A 26,818-nucleotide genomic window follows, 5' to 3' on the forward strand; every position below is an offset into this window, starting at 1 on the left:
GGCAGAATGTTGTATACATAATAAATAAATAAAATCTTTAAAAAAAAAAAAAAGAACGTATTGATTTCAGACAATCCAAGTTCAGTTCCCACCTGTAACACATGGCCTGTAAGCATCTATTACCCGAGTTCCAGAGATCCAATGACATCTGGAAGCCGCACATATGATATATATGCATAGATTCATAAGTAAAAGTAAACTTAAAAATAGAAATCTTTCCTAATGTCTTCTTTGACCCATTCACCATTAAGGAGTGTGTTGTTTAACCTCCGTATGTCTGGGTAACTACCAGAAATGTGTTCATTCTTTTAACTTTTATTGCATTGTGGTCAGATAGAATACACAAAGTCGTTGCAATGTACCTTCTTTAAGCCCCTTGAAATTATTTGATAACGTTCATCATTGTTCTTTTAAATTCTGTGTCCTAGAGTTCCCCTAAGTAACTTTCACTGGAGAGCTTTTCTATAGGAATGGGTTTGAGTGGGGACATCCTGTCTTGATCTTTCTGAGAGCTTCTTCTTTGCAATGACACCTGGCCATGCGGACTTCTTTCCTGGATTTCACATCTGTCTCAGGTTGGCCCGGGACAGAAGCTGATGACTAGATCTAGGTCTATGGCAAGCACACGAGATGCCTGACTAGAGTTAGGCTTGCAAGTGTAGCGATACCACAAGAGCAGATGGGGGTATGGGGAATTCAGCCAGCAAAGTTGTTGTGCAAGTGGCATGAGCTGGGCCTCCAAGTGTGGAGATGGGAGGTGAGTGAGGGGCCACAGTGTACATTCTGACTCTATCCATCCCTTCACCCTCTCTTACTCTCTCCCAGCACAACCAGCCCACCCAGTCCACAAGTCCCATTCTACATCTGTGTGGTTTTGCTTTGCTTTTTGGTTTTGTGTTGTGACCCTCTGAGTTAATGAAGGCAAGTGCACGGGCATGAGTATGGGGTTCACCACTGAAACATGAAGACATCACTGAAGACAATAACCTCCCCTCCAGCAAGCTTTGAATGCTTTTAGCTCCCCTGGACAGGGAAGGCCCCTTCTCTACGACTGAGTATTGACTAGGTCAGTTTTGTCCAGGCCCTGTGCAGACAATTGCAACTGTTCCTCAACCTCACAAGACAGCACCTCACAGCATCTCACAGCATCTTACAGCATCCCACAGCATCCTACAGCATCCCACAGCATCCACAGCATCCCACAGCATCCCACAGCATCCACAGCATCTCACAGCATCCCACAGCATCCCACAGCATCCACAGCATCCCACAGCATCCGATAGCATCCCACAGCATCCCACAGCACCCACAGCATCCCACAGCACCCACAGCATCCCACAGCATCTCACAGCCCTCCTCCCTAATGTTCAGCCCTTACACTCTTTCCGCTCTTTCTGAGATTCTCTCCACTCTGAGCTTGGAAAGGGTGACATAAGTGTCCTGTTTAATTCTGAGCACTCACCAGTCTCCTGGTCTTAGCACTGAAAGCAGCCATGAGTCCAGATTTGCCATCATTCACTACAAAGACAGGCTAAGGAAATGCTTTATTATATAATGCTGATCCTCAATGCCTTCAGACTCAGGGAATCTGAAGGAACGGTAAGACAGCAGGTAAGGAGTTTGAATGAAGGCACACTGCATTTGTGGGGAAAGGCATTCTCAGGAGCCCTATGGTGCCCTGCTGTTGACTGCATCTTAGAACTCGATGGTAAGTTTCTACTGCTGAAGATGCCGCATGTGCACCGTCAGATATGGAAAAACTAAGCCAGCTCCCTCATTTGTTCACGAGGCAAGGTTGGGTGGAATACTGTCTTTGGTCTTTTGCCAGTGCTCTATCCTGGGTGAACAGATGTTTGCTTATGTCTTCCCAGAAGAAGTCACACAGCTAAGGGGCATGGGCCTCTTTTGACCTGGCGCTGTACAGGAGCAAGGTTCCTCCTGAGAGAAAAGGACACTGTTCTTCCCAGCTAACAACGCTGGCACTAGAAGCCAGCTCCACTGATTACATTGTACAGATGTTTCCTTATCAATTCAGAGAAAGCTGGGTTAAGAGTCTCAGAGAAAAGCTACAAACTGATGCTAACAATATTTTACTAGAATTGAGGATGGCACGGAAGCAGAGTATCCCAGGCTGTCTGAGGTTCCCCTCCTGAAAACAGAACTCAGTCCTAACATCCTGAACATAGATGGGAGGAACTGGAAACAGACAAGAATGAACAACAACTTCCACTCTTCATCCTATAAAGCTCATCAATGATCAATAGTGAAGGGGCCACTGAACTGCCCATGTGTTCCTAGGCATGAATTCCTAGTTGGGTTGTCTGGCCCATAGCAGGGACTGCGTCCTCAGAGTTTTCAGGTAACGTTTTAACCAGACAAATGTCCCTTCCCAAACAAGACACAAAGAGCAAAGTTGGCCTGGTCCCAGCATTCCTAGTGCAGAATGTTTTTTTGTCCTTTAGCCTGACCTAGGGGACAGTACAAGATCTGGGAAGCCTCTCAGGAGGGCAGGTTCAAAGAAGACAAGGAGGCAAGTTCTCACTGGGCATCCTGAGGGTCTGAGGTCTCGTTTCCTGAGACAGTCTGTCCATTCGCTTCTGCCATCATTTCCTTGTACTGACGTTTGAAGAAGCCAGCCTGTAGGGAGGAAGAGGAAAATGGAAGAAGGATGAGAGAAGCTAAGGGGCTCAGTGTGTAAAACACTTGCTGACAAGCGTGGGAACTGGAGTTCAGATGCCCAGAGCCCATACAAATGATGAATGGGCGTGGTACCCTGCCTGTAAGCCCAGAACTCAAGAGGTGGAGACGGGATCCCTGGAGCAAGATGGCTAGCTAGACTAGCCGAAGTGATCTCTGTGCTCAAGTGAGAAGATCTGCTTCAATGTGTAAGGTAGAGAGGAATAAAGACAGGAATTCAGCATCTACTGGTAGCCTTCACAAGCACACATGTGTACCCAAACTCGTGCGCCTACACACACACACACACACACGCATGCATGCATGAGTGCATGTATATATGCCCACAAATGCAAAAAAAAGAAAGGAAATAAATGACTAAAGGAGAGGAAGGGGTAACCATCTCTGGAGCCCTACGACTTTCAAATAACCGGGTACATATTGCATCATTTAGACACAGACAGAATTATGTGGCTTCAATCGCCCTTACACTGAAAAAGACCAAGCCCTGGTGCTAATGTCAACATTCGAGTCCATGTCTGCACCTATGTTCTATTCTTCTGGAAAGGGAAACAGAAAGAGAAGCAAAGAAGAGTAGGAAAGAAAAGGAGAGAGATGAGAGTGGCTCTCGGATGGGGAAGCACAAATGAGGGATAACTGGGTGGGAGTGTTTGTCACGTGATGTGTGCCAGTGATGATGTGCTCAGACTCCAGCATGAGCTCCTGCCTACCCTGCAGGAGGAGCATGATCGAATCTTGCCGTAAGAAGGACAAGTCCCTCACCTTGTACAGCCCGCCTGTGATGAGAGCCAGCAGCAGCAGACCGCCCACAGAGCTGCCCACGATGAGAGGGACCGGGTCGTGAACCTCATACATCTCCAGCACTGTCTTCGTCTGGTGGAGATGGACCCAGTGGAAAACATCATGTCTCATGCTGCCTCACCTGCCCCCGGGATCCCAGCCTCTAACTCCCTCCCTTCCTTGCCCACCCCCTATTCCAGGCATTGAGTTACAGAAGCTCTTGTGCACTGAGAGCCTAAGGCCCTTCACTCGACCTCCCTCCAGGCTGGCAAGGCCCCCAGCCAGCACTGCAGACTGAGCATTAGGAGCCCTCTCGCCAGCCTGGCCACCGCCTGCCACACAGCCACTACCTGGGCTCTCAGAAACGCCTCCTGTCCTGGCAGCTGGGAATACACAGATGTGTCGAATGTGATCTCAGCCACACTCAGGACCACCACCTTTTTCTGCAGTGTCTGCAAAAGAGAGGGTGGGGCAGAGCTGGGAGTTGGACCCGGGAGGAGCTGAGGGGTCCAGAACCGCCCTGACCCAAGGATGCTCCAGAGCCATCAGGCACGCATGGACTGGGGGAGGACCTCTGCTCCTGGCCACGCACCTGGCTGACCCAGCCGAAGCTGAGGTTGCCCTTCAGAATGAAGTCAAGCTCGTCCTGGATGCCCAAGGAGGGGATGTCACAGCGGAAGTGCAGGCAGTCAGCAATGGAGCAGTCCTGGGGTCAGAGAAATAGTATCGGACCGGAGGAAGCTAAGTAGGAGACAGCACTAAGCTGTGGGACTTGACAGAAGCAGCCCCTTCTAAATACAGCTGGTTGGCATTCGCAAAGTGAGCTCGAGTCCCCTGGTGTGACATGTTGAAACCTCCCGGTCCTCCTCACCAGCACAGGGCTCTTCTGCATGTGAGCCAGGAAGTCAGATTGTGTTGGCACCATTCTATTCTGATAGCACTGGGTGGGAAGGTTCTAGAAGGCAAACAGAGGATGGTGCTTTAGCTGCAACATCAGGGACCCGTGAGTGACATGGATAGAAGCCAAGGGCCTTCACTGAGGACCCAGGGCTGGTTTTGAGTACCTGGAGCTGGGGAGCCTTCACTGTCCACACAGCTTCTCCCTTCAGCGCTATAGGCACCAGAAAGTTGATGCTGGCTGGCACTTCCCTCTGTCCCAGATTATTCACCTGCACAGAAGGCATTGCGGGTAGAGTCTATGCCCGGGTCCTCCGCCCCTACTCACCAGCTCCGCAGTCCTAAGTCCCCACACTTGCCTGGTATCTGTGTTCGACCACGCTGCTCTTCTCCTTTTCTGAGGCCGAGAAGTTGAGATACTTGGTAGACTGGTCGTGACTGGGGAGAGAAGAGTCATGAAGTCCCACCTGGCCTCCTGAGGAGGGCCTGGCACTGGCATGAGGATACAAGTAGTCAGGTGGGCCTTTGGGTGGCGTAGAACGAGGTGTGTGGCAGGGTTGGAATAAGAGAAGGTTTAGGGGGCAGGATGGGTTTCAGGGCGGGTATAAGGAAGCATGCAGGAGTTACCCAAAAGAGATCACTGAAGAAAGAATAGGTTGGGGTGTAGCGAACAGACTTAAGATTCACACCACTGAGTCGTTGGGAGAGCAGGGGCCACTGCCTGCCCCGTTTCTACACCTCACCCTTCATTTCAGTCCTTTGTGGACATGTAGGATACAGCAAATTTTGTTGACTATGTGCCCTGCCCATTCTTGACCCCCCTAGCCCCGCCCCTTTTCTGTTTCTTTGCCTTTTATCACCAGGAAGCTTTGAAGGGCCAATGCCAGACTCTTCTGCAGGTCTCAATGTAACAAAACTTCATGAGACCTACTTGGGTTCAAGCCGGAGAGTGCAGGGACCGTAAGGCCCCTCACATCCCTGCTGATTCTACCTCTGTCCCTTACCACTCTATTCCTCAGGTACCTGACCTCTAGAGCCCAAATTCTAGCCCACCACTCCTCCTCTTGAGGCAAGCTAGCAAGGCACAGAGGAGAAGAGGAAAAGCCTGCATGGTTAGCTGCGTCTGATATACCGGCAAAGCCACACTACAGCACAACACCTGTGTCTGCTCGAACAGTAACAAGACCAACCCAAGCCAACTAGGACCAGCAGGGCTATGCACGCAAGACTAGCTGTTCCCATCATGCGTCTGAGGTCAGCCCCATGTAAGGTCAGAAAAGATGGGCAGGCCCTATCAGGAGGATTATCTCTACTCCAGTCGGCCAATCAGACAAGCTCTCCGGAATCCTGAGCCACACCACTCTCATGAGAAGCTTGGGCTCCTTCTCAAATGTGCGCTTTTGCTCCGTAGTAACTCCTCCTCCCAACTCCTTACTGATTCAGGTGTGAGTTCTTTCTCTGGTGGTGACCTGGAAGCACTCGCTCTACCTTTGACAGCTCTCTGCCCTCACCCAATGGCAACCCTCCTAAGTTTCACTTCTCCTGTACTCAGAGGACTCCTTCCAAATGCTCTAGATTGCCCTGAAGACTGGGACCTATGATGGACCTGTAGGACCACCTAAGTCTGCAGGTGCTATGCCCTATCTGACCTGTAGGACCACCTAAGTCTGCAGGTGCTATGCTCTCTCTGACCTGTAGGACCACCTAAGTCTGCAGGTGCTATGCTCTCTCTGACCTGTAGGACCACCTAAGTCTGCAGGTGCTATGCCCCTCTGTGACCTGCAGAATCACCTAAGTCTGCAGGTGCTATGCCCCTCTGTGACCTGTAGGACCACCTAAGTCTGCAGGTGCTATGCCCTATCTGTGGTTCCCTGCACAGTGCCATGAGAAGCCCTGGGTATATATACTCTTAGAGCATGCCTAAGGCAATGAAATGAAAGTGTGCAGTGCTGCACGAGAAGAAACCCTCCGGTTAGGTGAGTCCATAAGAGCAGGATTAACCACACATAGGAGCTCAGCAATGTTTGTTCCTGTCAGCTGAATTCACTGAAAGTAGCCACGCTGTGCCCGACGTGGAGGTGGAGCAAACACTAAGAAGGCATCTGCTGAACATTTTCTATCCCCAAGTCTCAATACCTCCTCCCATGCTTCTTAGTTCCAGCTAAGGCCCTACCTGCCTCCCTGACACCCATCCTCAGCAGGTATATCTTTCGTTCCTATTTTCTACAAAAGTTGGGAAGGAGAAGGTTCAAAAAGCCTTACAGCAGTGGTTCTCAGCCTGAATGCTGTGAGCCTTTAGTTCCCCATGTTGTGGTGACCCCCAACCACAAATTTTTTTTTGCTACTTCAGAACTGTAATTCTTCTACTGTTATGAATCATATTGTAAATATCTGATATGTGACTCCTGTGCAGGATCTGCCCTATGGGCTATGTCTGTTTCTTATGAAAAATAACAGTCATGCACAAATGCAAACGGACCTTTTGAGAATCACCCTGGTCAAGCCCAGTGCCATAGACCCCTCCCCCCCCCAGTGTTCAGATGAACCCTCTTTCACTACCAGTTTAGTAACCCACAGCTACTGTTTCATATTGAAACCCGTTCTCTCCCTTCCCTAAATTTAGGCTTAGCACTCTGAGTAGCACAGTCAGGAAGGGGGGACCTACTGGGAAGTTCCTAGATCAGTACGGGGTGCCCCAACAGAGGCTGTAACACCACAGCTCCTTCCTCTGCCTTCTCTGCTGCCTCCCTGCCATGGCATGAGGACATCCATCATGGTACGCTACGTCACCACAGATCCAAAGCATCAGGCCAATGAGCCGTGGACTAAAACCTCCCAACCGTGAGCCCAGATCAGTCTTTTCCTTTTGCAGGTGGCTTCAGATTCTTGTGACGATGGAAACCTGATTGACATGCCATGCTACCCAGGGTACAGAACTGAAGAACAGCGCTTGGTGAGATTTTGACTTGGGTACAGTAACTTTGATCTCCACGTAGGCTGTAAGAACCTCGAAGATAAGGGTGTATTTCATATACCCCAGAGGACCCAAGACAATCTTGTGAATTTTCAAAGCCTTTTGAAACCTGTAACCTGCATTAAATATAGGCCGTAATGATAGCGATTTCACAATTATGGTCATAACGAACACTCATTGATGAATATGTGCAGCTATCAATATCATCTCCTACCGAAAGGACAATAAAACCTGAAACATCCCGGATGAGGGTAGTGACTCTTGCAAACCCTACTTCCACATAAAGAAGAACCATCTGGGGTCCTAGAGAGCGTACCTGCTGATCACGGTGTACACGGCATACTTTACTGGGAGCTTCAGCTGGAAGGTGGTTTTATTGGTCTTAGGTGTATCATTCTCACTGGGGATAGAGGAAGAGTATGAGGTGTAAGGATCAGAACTAGAAAGACACCCCCCTGGGCCTAGCCAGCTTACCTACTCACTCTGGCTGTTAGAGACAGCCAGTCCCCCAGCACAGCTTTGGGAGAGACATCAAAAGTTACCAAGAAAGTCATCTGAGGAAGAAAAGGGGGTGGTCACAGAAGAGTGAGGCGGGTGGGAACAAGGGATGGGCTAGGCGGAAGCCAGACTGACCTGTGCATCTCCCCGGAAAATGATGTGGCTGATGCCGCAACTGGTCCTCCAGAAGCGCTGGCTCCTGCTTGGGGAGCTATCACAGGTGAGGTGTAGGGAACGCTGTCGCCATTGATTCTAGATAAAAACAAGGCCAAAAGCCGGGAGGTGGTGGCGCACGCCTTTAATCCCAGCACTGAGGAGGCAGAGACAGGCGGATCTCTGTGAGTTCGAGGCCAGCCTGGTCTACAAGAGCTAGTTCCAGGACAGGAACCAAAAAGCTACGGAGAAACCCTGTCTCGAAAAATCAAAAAAAAAAAAAAAAAAAAAAACAAGGCTAAAAGCGTACAGCAGATGGTGTTTGTCAGTGTTCTAGAGAGATGCTGGGACTCAAGCACACAGTTCGCTGGAAATCTTAGGGCTTGAGGCTGGACATCTGGTCAAACTTCCTAGAATGCAGAAAGCTCCAGTCCCTAGCGCCCCCACCCTTCACTTCTTGTTGGGAGTTTTCTTCTTGTTGTTATTGTTCTGTAGCCCATATTGTTCTAGAACTCACTAGAAGGCCCAGTCTAGCCTCAGACTTATGGTGATCCTCCTGCCTCAGACTCCAAGTGTTAGGATTATAGGCATGAACCAGCACACCCAGCTTCTTGTTACTTTGAAAGGCCTTTTAAGGTGGATAGTTTCAAACACACTCAAGGTAGAAAGAGGGGACTATCAACCTCTATTTCCCGTCACTCAGCACAAGTTATCAAATTTTCCTAAGCTTCTCTCCCCGTAGATTATTCTCCACCTCTTCTTTTCTTAATAATTTAAAGTTCTTCCTACACATCGTATTATTTTATCCCAATATATTTCAATGTCTACTCAAAACCAACAAGGTTGTTTTCTTGATAGAACCACAAGACCAAACAAACCGTACACAACAGAAGTAGCAAAGCCTCCCCATTGTAGCGGTCAGGTTCCATTTTCCTGGGTTGCCTCTTCACCATTTTGATTTTAAATTGTTTTTCTGTTAAATAACTATCCATCAAAGATCCACACACCACACTGGGCTGCTGTATCTAGGATCACTGTCACTGCTCACTCTCTGGGAATTGCTTTTCCTGGTTCATTTTTTTATAAGTAATTAAAATGTGCTCCCGCGGAGGGATGCTAGGTCAGGAGGTAGAACACACGTACAAAGCAAATGTATGAGCCCAGTTTAAAGTCCCACTCGAATAAACCAGGTGTAAAACAGATATTGGGGGGAGAATTAGAGGAATTCGACCATGCTCTAAACACCAAGACTCGCTCATTTTCTTGGATGACATGACAACTGTGGGGTCACATAAGACATCGCTGCTGCTCAGCACTCCAGAGTCAAATGAAGAGGAAGCCATGGCCCACTGTCCAACCTTGTGTGAAAATATTTCAGCAAATAAAGACAAGGCCAGGGGTGGTGGTGTACACCTGTGCTCCCAGCCCTGGAAAAATTAAGGCAGAAAGATCAGGAGTTCAAGGCAAGCCTTGGCTGCTTGAAGCTGAAGCTAGCTTGGGCTAAAAGAGACGCTGGCACCGAGAGAGGGAGAAACAGGTGGAGCAAACGGGTCAACGTGTTGATCACTGTTGATCCTTGCCAACGGCACTGTGAGAGAATGTTTTGTTTAACTCTGACTACTTTAGTAAAAGTTTAAAATTGTTTTAACAATAATCGTTTTGAAAAATATGTTTCACTGGGGGCTCGTGGTGCCTGCCTTTAATCCCAGAATTCAAGAGACAGGCAGATCTCTGCAAGTTTGAGGCCAGCCTGGTCTTCTGGGACAGCCAGGGATATACAGATAAACCCTGTCTCAAAAAGCAAAGCAAACAAACAAAAAACCCTGTTTCTTTATAACTCTTTATGGTTCTGGTTCTGTCTTCTAGAACAGAGTGACCTGCCACCTATTTTTGTAAACAAAGTTGTGTTATGCACACTTCTGTAGATTCGTGCAAACAAAGTTGTATTGTGCACACTTCTGTAGATTCGTGTCAGCGTCTGCTACTGTTGGAAAAGGTAGAGCTGAGAAGCTAGAACAGAAACAATATGGTACACGTAGCTAAAGCATTTCCCATCCAGCCTTCACAGAAAAACTCTGGCAAGCCCAAGGCTTTTAAGTACTTTATAAGGCTTTTTAAGTACTTTATAAGTTTCATGGTGTGTGCCTATATTCCTAGCACTTTGAAGGCTGAAACAGGATTATGAACTCAAGACCAATCGGAGCTACATAGTGAGTTTCAGGCCAGCAAGACTCTGTCTCAGGAAAAACAAACAAACAAATAGTACCTGCACACAGGCCAAAGATAAACAGAGGACAGATCGCCTGAGTTCTGAGCCCAGATAATAGTGTTAGGGAATCAGGGGCAGGAGTCCATGATATCTTTCGGGTATATAGTGGTATTTTGTTTGTTTTTAACAAATAAAGCTTGCCTGAAGATCAGAGTGCAGCTAATCCCCTAGAGGCCAGGCAGCAGTGGTTTACACCTTTAATCCCAGGACTCGGGAGACAGAGGGAGACCGAGCTCTGTTAGTTCAAGGTCACCCTGGGCTCACAAACTTAATTCCGTCTAAAACAGAGCTCACCTAAAGGTGATCCCAGCACTGGGGAGGTGGAGACCGGCGTGAAATGACTGGGCGGAGAGAGGAATATAAGGCAGGAGGGGACAGGAGCTCAGATGCAGTCTGAGGTGAGGAACAGTCTGAGCCAGCAGTCTGAGGAACAGTGTAGTCTGAAGCAGTCTGAAGTGCCGTCTGAGGATAGGATTGCCCCTTTGATCTGAGCATTGGTAGAGGTAAGAATTCTCCAGTGACTGACCGCCCTGCTTCTCTGGTTTTCAGCATCACCCCTGATAGCTGACTCTAGCTTTTATTATTAATACCAGTCGGAATCCGTGCTACACCCCAGTGTCACTTCTTCCACCATGTGGGCTCTGGGTCACTAGGCTTGCTGGCAAGTGTTCTTACCTGCTGAGCCATCCCACTGGCCCTTCAAAATATGGTTCCAGAAGTCCAAACCCACGTAATACCACCCCCACCATCCAATCAGGACCAGCGAAGATCTCTTGGCTCACCAAAGACTGCTAAGCAAGAGCTACCAGCCCGAGCTTTGAACCTAGTACAGGGGCCTGTACTACCGAACCCACTCACCTCCTCCTTCCCCCGGAGGAGTATTTGGCCTTCTGCAACTCGTCTAAAGGACAGGCCCACCGGGTAGACCAGAGCAACCGTGGTCCCGTAGGAATCTTCCCCGTCGTTAGAGACCGTCACATTTACATTCAGCTCCAGGTCACTTCCCACCACCAGGGTCTTCAAGCTGCAAAAAGGGAGGAGAGGATTCTGTGACTGAGGCTAGAAACGGTCTGGGGATGAAATGTGGGGTAGCAGGTGAAAGATAGACAGGAGATGCCCCGGTTCTGCCACCCCCCCTCCCCCACCATGAGAGTGTGAGTGCCAGATCCTGGGAGGGAGGCGGGGCTCTGGGGGAGGCGGGGCTCTGGGGGAGGCGGGGCTCTGGGGAGGCGGGGCTCTGGGGGAGGCGGGGCTCTGGGGAGGCGGGGCTCTGGGGGAGGCGGAGCCGGTGCAAGCTCACTCTGGGAAGCCAAAGATGATGCCAAGGTCGTCCTGGCAGATGTGGTCGGCTCCACAGTTCTTCTCAAAGGGAAGCTGAGGAAAGGGGGACATAGAAATTAGGTCTGGGGTGACAGGCAGCTCACGCCCTACCCACATGCACCAGCCTCTGACAAATAGCCAGAGCGAAGGGGATGGCAAGCTCCCCACCAAAAACCTCTCTACGACTCTCGAGCTCCCTAACAGATCCCAGACTCCAGGAAAACAGCAGGCACCATTCTAACTTCCTCCAAAGACGCTCGCAGGTTCAGGTTGACAAACTCCAAACCATCACTGCCCATACAGTGGCTACACCTCAGCTAGATTGCCCCTCCTCCCACTTCCCTCACAGCCTTGCAGCTGCTCATATCTTTGCCCATAATGCAGGTTCCCAGAAGTCCTCCTCGCGCTGCCCAGGAATCAGGCACAGCCTGGCCGCAGGCCCGTGATGTGAGCTACTCATCAACTACACGGCATGGAACCTTGCCATTGAGACCAATAAAATGGGGCTCCAAGGAGCTGGAGAGATGGATGGTTCAGTGGTTAAAGCACTGATTGTTCTTCCAGAGGACCTGGGTTCAATTCCCAGCTCCCACATGACAGCTCACAACCTTCTGTGACTCCAGTTCCAGGGGATCCAGCACCCTCACACAGACATATATGAAGGCAAAAACACTAATGCATATAAAATAATAAATAAATAATTTTTTAAGAAGAAGCGCCCTACTCTGCCTTGTGTTCATGGACTCTCCTCAGAGTCCCCACCACGCCCATACAGTCCATGCTGTCAATAGCTCTTGCTAATAAATATCTTACCCGAAATGACAGCCTGCCTTGGTTTCCCCCTTGAGCCCCAACACCATACAAAGCTGACTCACAGAGGCCGTGTAGTATGTCTGCTCATCCACAGCCAGCATGGGTAGAAGGCTTTGGTGAGAAGGGATGGGCAGGCCAACAAGAGAGAAGCTGAGGCGCAAAGTGATAGGGGTCACCGAGTCCTCCACACAGGCCTAGAGAAGAGGGTGGTTTGAAAGAAAGTCCCCTGCGTAGTTACTGGCTGTACCCCATCTCCGCATGTGGAAAGGGGGTAGAGCAATCTCATCTATGGTCAGTAAGCTCCACCTCCACACAGCTCTCCCAGGCAACCCTGCTCTCTTCCCTAAATCCAGCTGGGTGGCCTCTGGCAGCTGCAACTGGCGATAATCATTCAGCCACTTCCTTAGCTAACAGGTATTAACTATCCTATCGCCTGCAAGCCAGATCCTGGGCGGAAATTTGGAACATGCTGTGTTCTGTCTCTGCTGAACCTCCTTCCAGTCCCCAGCAGACCTCCACCCACAGCGATTCCCACAACCCATCTATAGTCAGCTCACCGGCAGAAGCAACCTCACAGTCTCACAGTGCTTGCTCAGGCCAAGGATTCGAACTCGGGACAGAGCCTGGGTCTTTGTTTCCTCGAAGATGGCACGTGGACTCAGGCGGCCAGGGTCTAGGGCCAGGTCAAAGGTGACAGAGCTTTTGAGGTCACCTGCAAGGGAATGTGGAACACAAGGAAGATGGAGAGAGCCAGAAATTACTCGTGTAGATGAGGGGCAAGTCATCAGATAGAAGGCTTCCAAAGGTCAGGGGGGTCAAAGGGAAGAAACTCACCTAGTCGGGTCTTGGAGCTATCATAAATATGAAGGCAGACTGTGGCGTCACCCAGTGTCTGAACAGAGGCCACCTGCTCCTGACACTCAAACACAGACCTGGCGATCTCTGAAGGTGAGAATCTCACAGTCGGTGACATTCGAAGAATGGGTCTGGTCCTGTTGGTGGAACACCGAGCTGAGAAGAGGCTCTTGGCCACTGGAACCTCAGCCTCCAGTCGGGAAGGAGGCTCCTAGTCTAGGATGGGTGGGGAGCGTCTGAGGAAAGCTGTGCCCACCTGAGCAGTAGCACGTTCCCCTTGGACCCCACGGCCAGGTCCACCAGTCCATCCCGGGTGAGGTCCTGACCGCCACTCAGTGACTGCCCAAAATATTGGAGCCCAGGGAAGAGCCGGGATCCTGAAATCCTCTGTCCAGAAAAGAAGGTGAATCAGACTCCAGGAAGGGATATGATGGTTTAGCTGCGGCTTGTTTCCTGTGTGACAGCCTCTCCGAGAAGCCTAGTGGAACTGCGTTATTGGTGGCCTTGCCCTCTGTGCTGACCAGTTTTTATGCCAAACTGACACAAGCTAAAGTCACGTAGGAAGAAGTAAATTTAGAGAAAATGCCCCCATGCGATTGGTCTGTAGGCAAGTCTGTAGTGCTTTTTCTTGATGGATGATAAATTGGAGGGTCAGAACAATGTGTGCAGTACTACCCCTGGACTGGCGATCCTGAGTAGGCTGAGCAAGTCACGGAGAGCAAGTTGGTGAGCAGCGCTCCTCCGTGGCCTACGCAGCAGCTCCTGCGTCCAGGCTCCTGCCCTGTTTGAGTTCCTGCCCTGACTTCTCTCCACGATGGACTGTGGAATGAAACTGAAAGCCGAAATAAACGCTTTCTTCCCCTGGTTGTTTTGGTCACGGTGTGTTATTCACAGCAAGAGAAACCGTAACTAAGAAGTTGTCCAAGAGAGAAAGTAGGGTTTATACAAATCATCTAGTTCCTAGAGCTATTGCAAAGAACAAGACTCCTCCCCTGGCTAGGCATGAGGACACGAACCGCAATCCCAGCACTTGGAAGGGACAAACATGCACCTCTAGTTGAAGGCCCAGCTGAGCTATGCAGTGAGATCCTGTGTCAAAGCAAGGCTAGCCTTCTGCGCTCTCCCTGGTGTCCTGTCTTGCCATGCATATCTCTCCTTCTTACACACACACAGCCCCTCATCTGTTATGAAGACAAAACACCCACACACAGAAAAGTTCAAGCGACGTGAGAAAGAGGGAGGTAAGAATGTGAGAGGAGGAAGGGCAAGCAGTGAAAAGAGATCATTTAACAGAGTCTAAAAGGAAGAGGGGCAGCTGGGGAATGGCGGCTGGAGTCTTAAGGGTTCAGAGACTGGCAGGTTGTCCTGGGGACCTGAGTTACATTGACTTAATTAGTCCCTGCTTCCCATTGACTCTCACATGAGCCAGGACTCAATCTCTCTGTGCCTCGGTTCCCTTATTTTTGTCTTTCACACACAGAGAGACTATGTTAGGATTTGTGCCTACGGATTATATTTATATTTTCACAGGCATTAAGCGAATCCACTATGGTTATTAGAACCATACATGGGGTGCAGTCAGCAGTCAACCTTACTATGATGAATGACAAGGCTAAATGGGGTCTCAGGAGCTGTGGAGGAGACTCAGTGGGTAAGAGTGTTTGCTGTTCAAGCATGCGGAGCTGAGCTCAAATCCTTAGCACTCAGGAAAAACCCCATCGTAGAGGCAACCCCAGTACTAGGGAGCAGAGACAGGGAGATTCTGGGAGTTAGTTAGCTAGCTAGACTAGCTGAAACTTCAAACTTCGGGTTCAGTGAGAGACCCTGTCTCAAGTAAGAAGGTGGAGAATAATAAAGACATCAAACGTCCTCGTCTGGCTTCCGCATTCACATGCATGGGCCCACACACATGCCTACACACACGTGTGCGTGCGCCACCCCCGTGCACTACAGAAATGAAATAGAAAGGACTTCAGGACCCATCTACGCCTCAGTCCCACTTCACAAACAAAACAAGAAGTTGACTCCAGCCTGAACCCAGCATCGTTCTTGCCGTCTTTTCAAAGGACAAAGAGGCACAAAGCTGGGGTGAGGGAGTGGCTGCAGCTAACCCCGATTCTCCCCTCAGGGGCACCACCTCCCCTGTGGCTTTGTTCTCTTTTATTTCCATCATTCTTAAAATACCTAATCCTTCAGGAAACCTGTGGTTTAGTCTCTGACACTGTGGAGACCAAAGATGTTCATAATAACCATAAGATTGAAAAGCAAAAAATGCCAGTTACTAAGAGACCCTGCGTAGGATGGGTGTGGTAACCGACTCCAGGGTCCTCCCATTCAGGAAGTCTCGGGTTTGGTATCTGAGCCTGTGGAGGACGATGTAAACCCTTTCCAGTCCAGTGAATGAGAAAAGAATCACTGCGGTCAGTGAACCAGAAAGGCCATGGGTGAACCCCAGTGGCACCTGTAAGCCATGTGGGGGAAGAGAAGCTGTACATTGGTGTGAACTGGGCGCACTTGCGGGGATTCTCCCCGAGTCACACGCCTTCCTCAGATCTCCCTCAGTTGTTAAACGATGCTAACAAAATGACAGCGGCTTACAGTAACACGACACGCTAATGTACCAGGCAGTAGACCGAGTGCTCTGCGAGAACAGGGTGACCAGTCCACCCTATGGTGGCCACCATCCTACAGGCGAACACAGACAGGTGTTGGTCCCTTTTCATGTCACAGTGACGAATCCCTGACTAAACCACTAAGAGGGGAAAGGGCTTATTTTGGCTCATTGTGGAGGGAAAGAAGAGAGGCTCACAAAATGGCAGCCAGGAAGGGGGAGGAAGGAGGGTGGGAGAGGGGAAGAGAAGGAACAGAAACACACAGAGGTTTTACTAATCTCTGAGTACTGCTGAATTCAGTCTCAAGTGGTACACAGATGCTGGCAGAACCACAGGGCTCTCCCTGCGCTTTCCTGGAGGACAGCACAACGGCCTTTTAAAAATATTCGTGCACCGTAGAGTTCACCTCACAGCTCTGCGACTCCCATGTCTTCAGAGTTGTGAGACCGTTTCCATGATTAATTTTTGATCACTTTATCACCCCCAACAAGAGATGGGACACCTGTTAACAGTCACCCCATGCCTGTCACTTCCCCTTACACCCAAACCTAGGCAACCCGTAATCTACTGCTGTCTCTGCGGATCTGCCTGCTAGAGACACTGTGTGGGAAGGCCATACAACATATGATTTCTTTTAACTGGTTTCTTTCACTTGTCATAGGAGTTCAAAGTTCGTTCACAGAGCCTGTACCAGCTCATCGTGGCATAATATGCCACCGCATGGGTAAATGTTTGGTTTATCTGCTAAAAGTAGATGGTCATACGGGTTGTTTCCACCTTTCGGCTAATAATTCTGAGTAATGCTTCAAGCAGCATTCTATGTAGCTTTGTGAGGGTGTGTGTTCCGTTCTCTTGTGCTAGAATCATCTGGTCACATGACAACTCTATAATTGATCTTCTGAGAAATTAACACATTGTTTCAAAATTGCCATAGCATCTTCAGACTCTCACCAGCCATGCCTGGGGGTGCTGCATGCACCACGCCCTGATGATTGGTGGCCCTGTGATTCCGTGTAGACGACCATGAGGTCACACTTCACGGTGGTGAGGTCGCTACCCGGTGAATGATGATGCCAGGTTCTCAACTTGCCCTGTGTTTGTTGACCTTGGTTGACCTTGGGAGAAAGGTCTGCTGAGATGTCTGCCTATTTGACGGCTTTGACATTTGCCCAGGCAAGCAGCCGTCCCTTCCCAGGAAACCCTGCTCTGCTGTGTGGAGGACTCCTTCCTGGCTGGGCATCTGGAAGGATCACTGATTGCATTGGTATGGTTTGGAAACTACTCGAGTATTGAGTCTCAAGACAAAGCAGGGAAGGCAGATGCTTGCCTTTTCATGTCTCCGCTGCTTGGGTTTGACCTGCTGCAAAATGCTCAGTGCTTAAGCCAAGAAATGAAGTCACAGAAGAGGATCTTTGTGACAGAGAAGAGACAAAGAGGAAGCTCTTGTAGTCTTGGGAGACAGTATTGGGCCTCACCTGGCTGGGCGAGGGGTTGATGTCCAGTTTTGAGGCTCCATGAAATATGTACACGGCCCCCATGTTCTCTTCCTCTCCAGGCGCTCCAATAGCCACATCGGTCATAGTGTCCCCATTCACGTCCCCCAGCACTGTCAGGGCTGCTCCAAAGCGGCCCCAAGGATGGCCCTGCTCCCCGTGGAGAGTGGCCTCACACTGCCACCTGCTCCTCTGTAGACAAAGCCAGCGTCACACCCGACCTGGGCAGCCCTCCACCCACACCCACAGACCACCAGGCAGGACCCTTCACCACTTACCCCACGGGGCATGGGGCACACAGACACCTGGCCCCCTCGGGTCTGCTCATAGTAATGGGGGGCCCCAATCAGGACCAGGTCAGTGCTGCCATCTCCATCCATGTCCACAGAGCAGAGGGAGGCCCCAAAGTAGGAGCCGATCTGGTAGGTCAAGCCTGAAGTCATCTTATAGATGCCCCATCTGGGCGAGGCCCCGCCCCTCTCCCAGTACCACAGCTTCCCCTGTGGGCTCCAAAGCCCCTTCATCTCCTCCTTCTCCACCCTGGCCACACTGCCCACTCTCAAACTCCACTCTGGCTTCTTCCATACCAACCTGTGTCCCGCTGACTTCAGACTTGGGCCTCCATTGCCTGGATTCCTGGGTAAAGATGACAACCTTCCCTGTGTGCTGGTGGCGAGGGGCTCCCAGGACCAGGCTGTGGACCCCCTTCCGAAAGGCCAGTGCGGTGGAGTAACCTGAGGGGTCCAGACCTCAGCACCAAGGCTTTTCCCATCTTCCGGCAGCTCGTCCTACCCCTCCTCCTCCCACAGCCTCTTCTTACCCAGGTAAGCATCCCGCATGTCCACATTCTCCTGAGGCATGCTGATGAAGGTGGGTCTCATATTTTGGAGGTATAGGAAGGCACCTCCAGACCAGCTGAAGCTTCCCACAGCTCCCAAAACTGGTCCATCCTGGGAGGAAAGGATCCCAAGGCTGAGCAGGCTGAAGCAGGATGCCAATCTAATCTGAAGAAAGACTTCCCCTGGCTCCCCTTTGCCCTCCTTTCCAGCGTCCTCCATCACCAGCCTGAGAAAGCTCAACTCACAGGTGTGATCGCAGCACTGAAGCCCTCCTGGGACATCTCCAGTTCAAAAGAACTGCTGCTTGCTGTCTCTGTACCTGGGGGAGGCATGATGCTTGGCTTGGGGAGAAAGACATTTCCCAGGCTCAGGGAGGCTTCTTAGGAGAGTGTAAGATCCAAATCCTCAAGCAAGGATTAGTGCCTAGCTCATGAGGGTCTAGACTCAACCAGAAAATCCCTGTGTTTGAGGATTCCTGAAGCAGGGAGCTTCATTGTTGACTCACCCTCAATGGCAAAGATCTTCTCCTTCAGCTGGTTCTGAATGTCCTTCAAAGCGTCAAAGTTTTCCACGTGGAAAATGTGTTCTTGGGAAGGCTCTGATGCAATGTCCTTTAATTCTCGCTTGTTCTGTGCATAGGAAAAGGCCCTTCCTACCTGTCCCCAGAAAAGACCAACCCGGAGAGAATCAGAAGTCTGGAAACTCCTTTATGGGTTCGTGTTTTAAACAGCTTGTGGGGTGGGGCTTGGCTGGCAGAAGTAGGTCACTGGGGTGAGCTTTAGGGTGGTATCCTACAACCACCCCACCCTCTCTTGCCTCTTTTCTGGTCCTCCACACTGTGAAGAGCTGTGGCCTCAAACTCCCACCACCATGGATTCTACCCCTCCTTCTCCTCCATCATGGACTGAGCCCCTCTGAAATCGTGAATCAAAATAAATAGTTCCTTTGTAGAAAAGGAGGAAGTCAGGGTGTAGGGCTGGAGGGTTGGGGTGCTATGAAGTGCTGGCTTTGGGATACCATGTGTCTGCTGCATCCATGAACTTAGACCAGCTCTGGTTCACAAAACACACATAGGATCAAGCTAGCCCAAAGTCCCACAGAGATGGGAAAGATGGCATCCATGCCCCATCCCACAGCTGTGCACATATGGGCAGTACTAATTGGACATAGTGGGTTATTTTTTTTAAACACATAAAGTTAGGAAAGGGAGGGACAAGTGACCCAATGGAGGAGAAATAGGAAATCAAGATGTGTGTGGTCACATGTGTGTGGTCACATGTGTGTGGTCACATGTGTGTGACACAGGGGAGGAGAAATAGGAATGAAGATATGTGTGGTCACATGTCCTTGCATACACGTGTGAAACGTTCAAGGAACGAAAATGAAATAAAACTTATTTCTCCCTTAAGTGTTTCTGTTGGATGCTTTCCCACAACGAGGCAAGTGGCTAAGGCACGGTTACGTGCTGCTGTCCACCAGGAACATCTTGGTCAGCCTTGGAGAGTCTTCCAAAATGAGGCTCAACCAGCACTGGGGAGTGGAAGCAAATTTCGATGGGGTCATAGGTCCCCAGTCTGCATACATGAGAAAATCGGGTTCTGCCCTTTAGAGGAAGTTGCTTGAAGAGGAAGTAACAGGAGGAAGCAAGTAGTGGGTGACCACCTTTGTGTCCTACCCCAATTGCATAACGGATGATGCCCTCAGCCTCTGCCAGGGGGATGACATCATTATAACTCAGGTGGTCACCTTCTTTCTTCCCATCAGTAATGACAATGAGGACCCTGGTGGCATCTTTCCGAGCCCCATTTTGGGCAGTGAACAGTTCTGTTCTGTGAAGAAAGAGAGTCCAGAGGTCTGTGAACAAACTACGCTGGCTGCTGATGGCTTCTCAAAAATGAGGCTGTAGCCTTTCCTGTAAGAGGCCCCACTCCCGCTCAGAAACCCCCAACTGACAAGAGGACCAACAGGATCTTCCTGTTTCTTAGACTGGCAGATGAGGCCCAAAGAGAGTTCTGGATGCTCTGGGAAAGGCTGCACGGGAAGGCTGGACTCACCTGACCCTCTCGATAGCTGTGGCTGTGTGCGTAAACCCTCTCAGCTGCCTTACAGAGTTCAACAGCATTAGAGGGTTTGAGGTGGAGCTGAAGTCCTTGAAAGTAAAATGTGTGAAGAATCTATCGGAGAACTGCATCAGGGAGAACTAAGGGGGAAAACATACACACACACACACACACACACACACACACACGGGACTAAAGGTTAAGATAGCTTCCCCAAGACTCCTCAAACCCGCCCAGGGAGCCTTCTCATCAAGCCCCGCAGGCCCAAGCCCAGGCCCGTGTCCCCAGAGACACACCTGTGTGTGGGGTGGGTGGAATTGGCTCATCACAGTTTCCACGAATTGCAGCACTATTTTAAAATTGCTGGCGGAGATGCTACCCGAGCCATCAATCAAGAACACGATGTCCTGCTCCTGCCGTGGACACTCTAAGAAAGGGGGTTGCTCTGATCCTCCAAGAGACACTCACAAGGTCTCCTGGCTGCAGGAGCTCCTTCTCCCCACGCCCTCCACCCCCCTCCATCTCCCTCAGTCGGACAGTCATAGCCCAACCCCACTCGTGGGCCCTCTCTGTGTCAGAGAGCAAAGCTTCCTTAGGCCTCTGACTCAGACAAGGCCTTACAGCTGTCACTCATCGACCTCAAGTCCAGTAGATTAAAAAAAAAAAAATGCAGCATCTCCTGCCTCAATAACAAAACACTGAGAGGCTTCTCCCTCCATATAAAACATTTAGTGCCTCTCCTGAAGCCTGGATACCACAGCATCCAGCAAGGAAAGGACCCTAGGCTGTGCCAGTACTGTCTTTTCTGGTTAGTGCTGAACTGCCACCTTTGTTTGGTATTTTAATGTCGCCCCTGGCAAGAGCCACACACTATCCCTGTTTTGTTCTGTTTCAGTGTGGGTTCCCCTCCCAGGGAATATCAGAATTTTTATTCAGAAGAAGCTTTTCCAGCCCGAGGGAGTAGAGTCGACCCTCTGGAGCAGCGGCAGTGTCGATGCTCTTAGCTGCATGTCCTTTGTCGCTGCACAGAGTGGTGATGGACGCATCCAAGAAGAAACGGGCTGCTAACCAAATGCATGGCCTCTATAGACGTTCCTAGCGCTCCCCCAGCCTTCCCTTTCTGTGTTCTCTCAAAGAACAGAGACTAGCTAAGTTCCTAACAGGTCTTGTGGGTGGAGTCAAAACACAGAGATTTCTGTAAGGGGTGCCCATCCATTTCCCCTTGAACCTCAGAATGACTATGAAACTAGGGGACAGCTTCAGTAGGCCAACTGGGTTGGAGAAGCTCACTCCTCCACCTCATCTTCGATCTCCATCAGCACCAGAGAAGCCAACACACACACACAAGAGAGAGAGAGAGAAAGAGAGAGAGAGAGAGAGAAAGAACACACACACTACTCAGACCACACCTCCATCAGCCAATCTCAGACCATTCAGCAAGCCGTCATTGGAAAATGAATACCCTTCACTTTCATCCTGAGAGCAGCATCAGCTAATATCATTGGTGCCGTGTCAGATCAGGCATTGTCCCAAAGGCTGGCCGTGGGTCTCATCTCGTGTTACTTTCAAAGACCCATCTGACAGATGCAAAAACCAAAGTGCCCAGACAATAACAGAACAGGTATCAGTGCCAGCAGCATCTGTCCAGCTGTGCCTGGAGCTGCTGCACCATCTGACAATGTATTTCTCCAGATACTCTCTTCCTTATTGGAAAAAGAATCTGGTCCACTGAACCCCCAGATGAATGTGTGTGGGCTCTCCAAAAGAGCTCGTGGTCCTGAATACTTACCCTGCTGGGCAGCCGGAAACCTTTGGTACTGCAGGAAAGATGAGGAATCCAGCAGAAAGCAGAGCCCCGTCAGGTATATATTCTCTTTGCATGTGTGGTGCACAGTAGGACCACAGGCCTTGGGGCAGAAGGGGCTGATGAATGGGAAATGTTCTGTCCTGGTCTATTCTCCTATCCCAGCACCTCTAGCAAACATAACACGCCCAGCCCAGCAGCTCCAAGTCCCTATTCGACCCCTCCAGACCCTCCTGCGAGACTGAGGGCACTCACCAACAGCTTGGAAGGGTTAGTGGCAGCAGTGAGAGACAGGCCCAGTGACATGTTCACAGCCTCTGGGGGCACTGAGGGAACAGACATGTGCACAGTCACCCTTGAGGACAGAAGACGTTATACCTCCACCTGAGAGACAGCGAGGGCCCACAGGGGAGGCAGATAGCCACATCATAAGGGAGCTGGGGCAGCATGGAGGTGTGACGGGTAGGCCCAGGAGCCTGTCTAGGGCTGCGTTTATGGACGGAGCTGCAGCTGACAGGTGGGACTCTTGGGCCCTACCAAAGCCCACAGCATCAGAGCTCAGCACTAGGTCTGAGGTAGGGTTATGACTCACCCTGGAGGTGGACAAGTTCACACTTGCCCACGTGATAGCCACATTTGTAGAGGCCACCCATTTGGTTAGTGGCCCTTATTTCCTTCGGAGCACCAACCACCACCCTGTGGGGAGACACAGTGCCCTGCCGTTAGGACCGTCAACACTGGAACCATGGTAGAGGGTGAGCTTCACCCCTCTGGAATAATGGAGGTTCATAACAAGGCAAGTCCTAGGCAGGTAGGTTTTGGTTTGCTTTGTTCTCTCCTGATGGGAGCCCTTCATTTCTGACATCTAGATATTTCATAAATATATGTCAGACGCACAATTCCTTGTAAGTATACTATGAAGTCTAAATGAACAGGCCCTGGGACCTGCAGGTCACAATGCCTCTCACATAGTGAGCACTCAGGAAATGTTATCTGAAGTTACTCAAAAGGCCTGTTCTCAGGAAAACACCCTTATCATGAAGAAAATTGACACATGCCACAAAGGGAAGGTATGCAGGTGGTACCGCTGGGGTGTGGGGCTGAGGAGGGCCAGGACTCTGTGCTGCCCCCACCCAGGCCTCACCAGGTGTTGTCATACTGGACCACACTGTGTCCGAACCCAGCACCGTCCATGTGGAAACGGGTCAGCTGCTCAGTGTCCAGGTTGAAGCCAAGAGAAGAAGCAAACGCTGCAGAAGCATGAGAAGCTTTACAGAGGGTCTCCACCCCCTTGACCACCATCCTTCCCTCTCAGCTGCATCTCCCAGGCTCCTGCCCCCCTTGTCTCACTACCCAAGAGCCCTGGCCCTGGACTCTTCTCTCCTTCGCTCAGCGGAGGGTTCACTTTCCACTGCGAAGTTTCGGTTCTGTTTTCACAGAATGAGCCTCAAAGTTTAAAGATACTCTTTTCCCATCTGGGGCTTTGATGAGGGAGAATCCAGAAAAACCTGGAAACCAAGGGGGTATCATGGGTACACCATGAGACGTGCTTGCTCTGCCTGCTTCAGAAATCTGTGGGTTGTCAAGGTCAACTAGCTCGTCAACATTCTCTCGTTCCCCAAACTCCAGATCCCCAGCCCTATGTCTCTGCCTCCCGCAAATGTCTCTCTCCTTACCAAGACCGGGTTCTTTCAACCATATCCTACAGCTCAGGGACCTGGCTCGCTAAAGACCAAGTACCCAGTCCCTCTCCTCCAGGTCCAGGCTCACCGGTCAGCAGCAGAAGGGCTCTCCAAGGACGGCTCATGACTGGAGAACAGAAGCGGGGCTCTGGGAGACAAGCAACTCAGAAACAGCTACCAAGTCACCAAGGAAGCTGATGAGAAGAAAGGTGGTCAGGAGGCCAGAGGCCAGGAGGGAAGTTGTCAGTATGACTCAGAGGGGAAGACTAGAACCTCAAGATAAGATGGGCGGAGAGGAGGCTAAGGCAGCCCACACACTTCCATGGAAGACTTGTTCTAGTTAGGAATGACTTGGCACATTTTTCTGTTCCTCCCAATTTTTACCTGGATAGGTGCAAGTCCCCTGCTTACCTCACCCCTCTCAGCTCCCATCTGTCCCAGCAGAACTTTACCCTTGACTTCAAGTGTGAGCCAGCCTCAAGAGAGGGAAGAAGATGCCAGTACTGCAGGACCCTAATGGGAGCCCTCCTCCACCTCTGTCCGGGAAGACTGGGCCAAGAACGAAGCCTGTGACCCATCTGAGGAGCACAGACTGACCTTCATTCGTTCATTTATTCATTCATTCACCGAATTAGTAAACTATTCAACAAGCATAATCAAGGGGGTTAATTTGAGTCCTTTGCTAACTAGAGAAGAAAAGAGCCCAGAGATCAGTGGAGAAGCAGATACGTTAACAGTAAAGAGCGCACTGTAAGAGAAGAAGAGCGGAGACCGCTGGGAGGCTTACTTAGGCTGAGAACCCAGAAGGCTTCCTGGGGGAGGCAGCCCTTGGGTTGAGTCTTAAAGGCAGCCAAGGTGAAGAGAATACCAAAAGGTCAAGAGAAAATACCAAAAGGTCAAGAGAAAATACCAAAAGGTCAAGAGAATACTGACAAATGCATTTGAGAAGTGACAGTCAGCTATGTCCACTAAGATCGCCATCAGGTAGGCCCTATTTTAGAAGACAACCCTGGCTCACAGGTGGTCACTGGACTCTTCCTCACATCAAGGGTCAGACTCTATCGGGCATTCAGATAAAGGGAGGCAGCATTGCCTCACAGCCGCCTTTGAGTTCTGGTTCCATTTCCCTACCAGGAAAAAGTTAGCTGTGCCAGGCCAACAGGATGACCTTGGATCACAAGTGGCAGTTGGCAGAAAACTGAGGTGTTAAAGTAACTGTGACATTTGTGAGCACATGTGTGACCGTACCACTACAGTATAAATCTCCCCGTTCTGACATGCTTTAGAGATAATATTGGCTGTGTCTCTGTTTTGTCTAAAATGTCTGAGTTTCTGTAAAACATGTTTAATTGCTCAGAACATCTCTCAGAGCTGGGACTTCAAAGAGATATTCAGGTGACATCATTTGCGAGATGTTATAGCTCAAGATCTACATAAGCCTCAAATAATTCTCATGCAGGGCCAGTCTCTCTTTGGGTACCAGCCAAAACTGGATACAAGATTTTCTTCCTTCCTTCCTTCCTTCCTTCCTTCCTTCCTTCCTTCCTTCCTTTCTTCCTTCCTTCCTTCTTACCTTTTTTTCTTTCCCTTTTTCTTTTTTTTTTTTGTTGGGGGGGGCTTAAGATAGAATTTCTCTGTGTAGTCACTCTGGCTGTCCTAGAACTGGCCTCATAGTCCAGGCTGGCCTTGAAATCATAGAGATCCACCTGCCTCTGCCTCCCGAGTGCTAGGATTACAGGTGTGTGCCGCCACCACCCAGTAAGCTATTCTTATTAGAGGGTTTTCCCTTATTTTTACTGAGTTTGTGAAGTGAATTCCCACTGTGGGGTTTGTTTCTCTGGTTCCCTATAAGGAGTTCACACCGCAGAGTGGGAGGATTCGCAAGAGATGAGGCTGGGGCTGTAGGGAAAGGATGGAGAGTGAGCAGGTCACAAGCCCTGCAGGCAGAAGGAAGTACTAGGGAAGGCAATAAGGAATGAGATATTCACATTCACCTTCTAAGAACCATGTTTGCAAAATTCTTCACAGACCTCAAAAGAACAACACTCAACCTCATAAGAAAAGGCAAAAAAAAAACCCAGGATAGCCAAAACAATCCTGTATAATAAAGGAACTTCTGGAGGCATCACCATCCCTGACTTCAAACTCTACTACAGAGCTACAGTAATGAAAACAGCCTGGTGTTGGCATAAAAACAGACAGGAGGACCAATGGAATTGAATAGAAGATGCAGATATCAATTCACACATCTACAAACTGACTTTTGACAAAGAAGCAAAAAGTATAAAATGGAAAAAAGAAAGCAAATTCAATAAATGGTGCTGGCATAACTTGGTATCAACATGTAGAAGAATGAAAATAGATTCATATCTATCACCGTGCCCAAAACTCAAATCCATATGGATCAAAGACCTCAACATAAAACCAACCACATTGAACCTCGTAGAAGAGAAAGTGGGAAGTACACTTGAATGCGTTGGCACAGGAGACCACTTCCTTAATATAACCCCAGTAGCACAGACACTGAGAGCAACAATTAATAAATAGGACCTCCTGAAACTGAAAAGCTTCTGTAAAGCAAAGGACATGGTCAACAAGACAAAACAACAGCCTACAAAATGGGAAAAGATCTTCACCAATCCCACATCAGACAGAGGGTTGATCTCCAAAATATACAAAGAACTCAAGAAACGTGACATCAAAAATAAATAAATAATTCAATAAAAGAATAGGGTACAGTACTAAACAGAGAACTCTCAACAGACAAATCTAAAATGGCTGAAAGACAGTTAAGGAAATGTTCAACATCCTTAGCTGTAGAACTCTCTGAGGCCTCTCAGCCTTAGTGCTTCCCCCCCTACCCCCAGGAACCTAACAACTGCACCTGCATGTACTAGAATGTTGGGAACTTTCCATCTCCCTGAGTCCTTGTGAGTGTTCTCCAAATAGAGCTCCGTTCCTGGAATTGGGACAAGATAGCCCACAGATGTCCACAGGTGTTTTGACTCAGTCCCTGGGAAGGAAGCAAAGTGACCCTCAGATGTTCCCTTTTACCTTACCTGATCTGGCAAC

At 49.8% G+C, this 26,818-nt stretch overlaps 1 protein-coding gene across 1 annotated transcript; it reads right to left on the bottom strand.

The window, feature by feature from the left end:
* Positions 1 to 1,430: 1,430 nt before the first annotated feature.
* On the bottom strand, positions 1,431 to 23,980 carry Itgax (integrin subunit alpha X). The gene is made up of 30 exons (XM_057779333.1): positions 23,835 to 23,980; positions 23,209 to 23,314; positions 22,657 to 22,760; positions 22,320 to 22,390; positions 22,050 to 22,167; positions 20,557 to 20,687; positions 20,255 to 20,400; positions 19,876 to 20,029; positions 18,706 to 18,856; positions 18,446 to 18,519; positions 18,182 to 18,311; positions 17,953 to 18,095; positions 17,640 to 17,780; positions 17,344 to 17,553; positions 13,513 to 13,643; positions 13,236 to 13,393; positions 12,959 to 13,113; positions 12,464 to 12,595; positions 11,569 to 11,642; positions 11,127 to 11,292; positions 7,982 to 8,098; positions 7,823 to 7,902; positions 7,665 to 7,748; positions 4,734 to 4,812; positions 4,542 to 4,646; positions 4,349 to 4,432; positions 4,070 to 4,183; positions 3,828 to 3,929; positions 3,460 to 3,570; positions 1,431 to 2,637 (listed from the first exon to the last, which is right to left on the bottom strand). Exons 1-30 carry the CDS (start codon positions 23,869 to 23,871, stop codon positions 2,539 to 2,541), a joined length of 3,507 nt encoding a protein of 1,168 aa, XP_057635316.1. The 5' UTR covers positions 23,872 to 23,980; the 3' UTR covers positions 1,431 to 2,538.
* Between the last annotated feature and the right edge of the window lie 2,838 nt (positions 23,981 to 26,818).

The sequence above is a fragment of the Chionomys nivalis genome, chromosome 8, assembly GCF_950005125.1.
Source record: "Chionomys nivalis chromosome 8, mChiNiv1.1, whole genome shotgun sequence".
NCBI lineage: Eukaryota > Metazoa > Chordata > Mammalia > Rodentia > Cricetidae > Chionomys > Chionomys nivalis.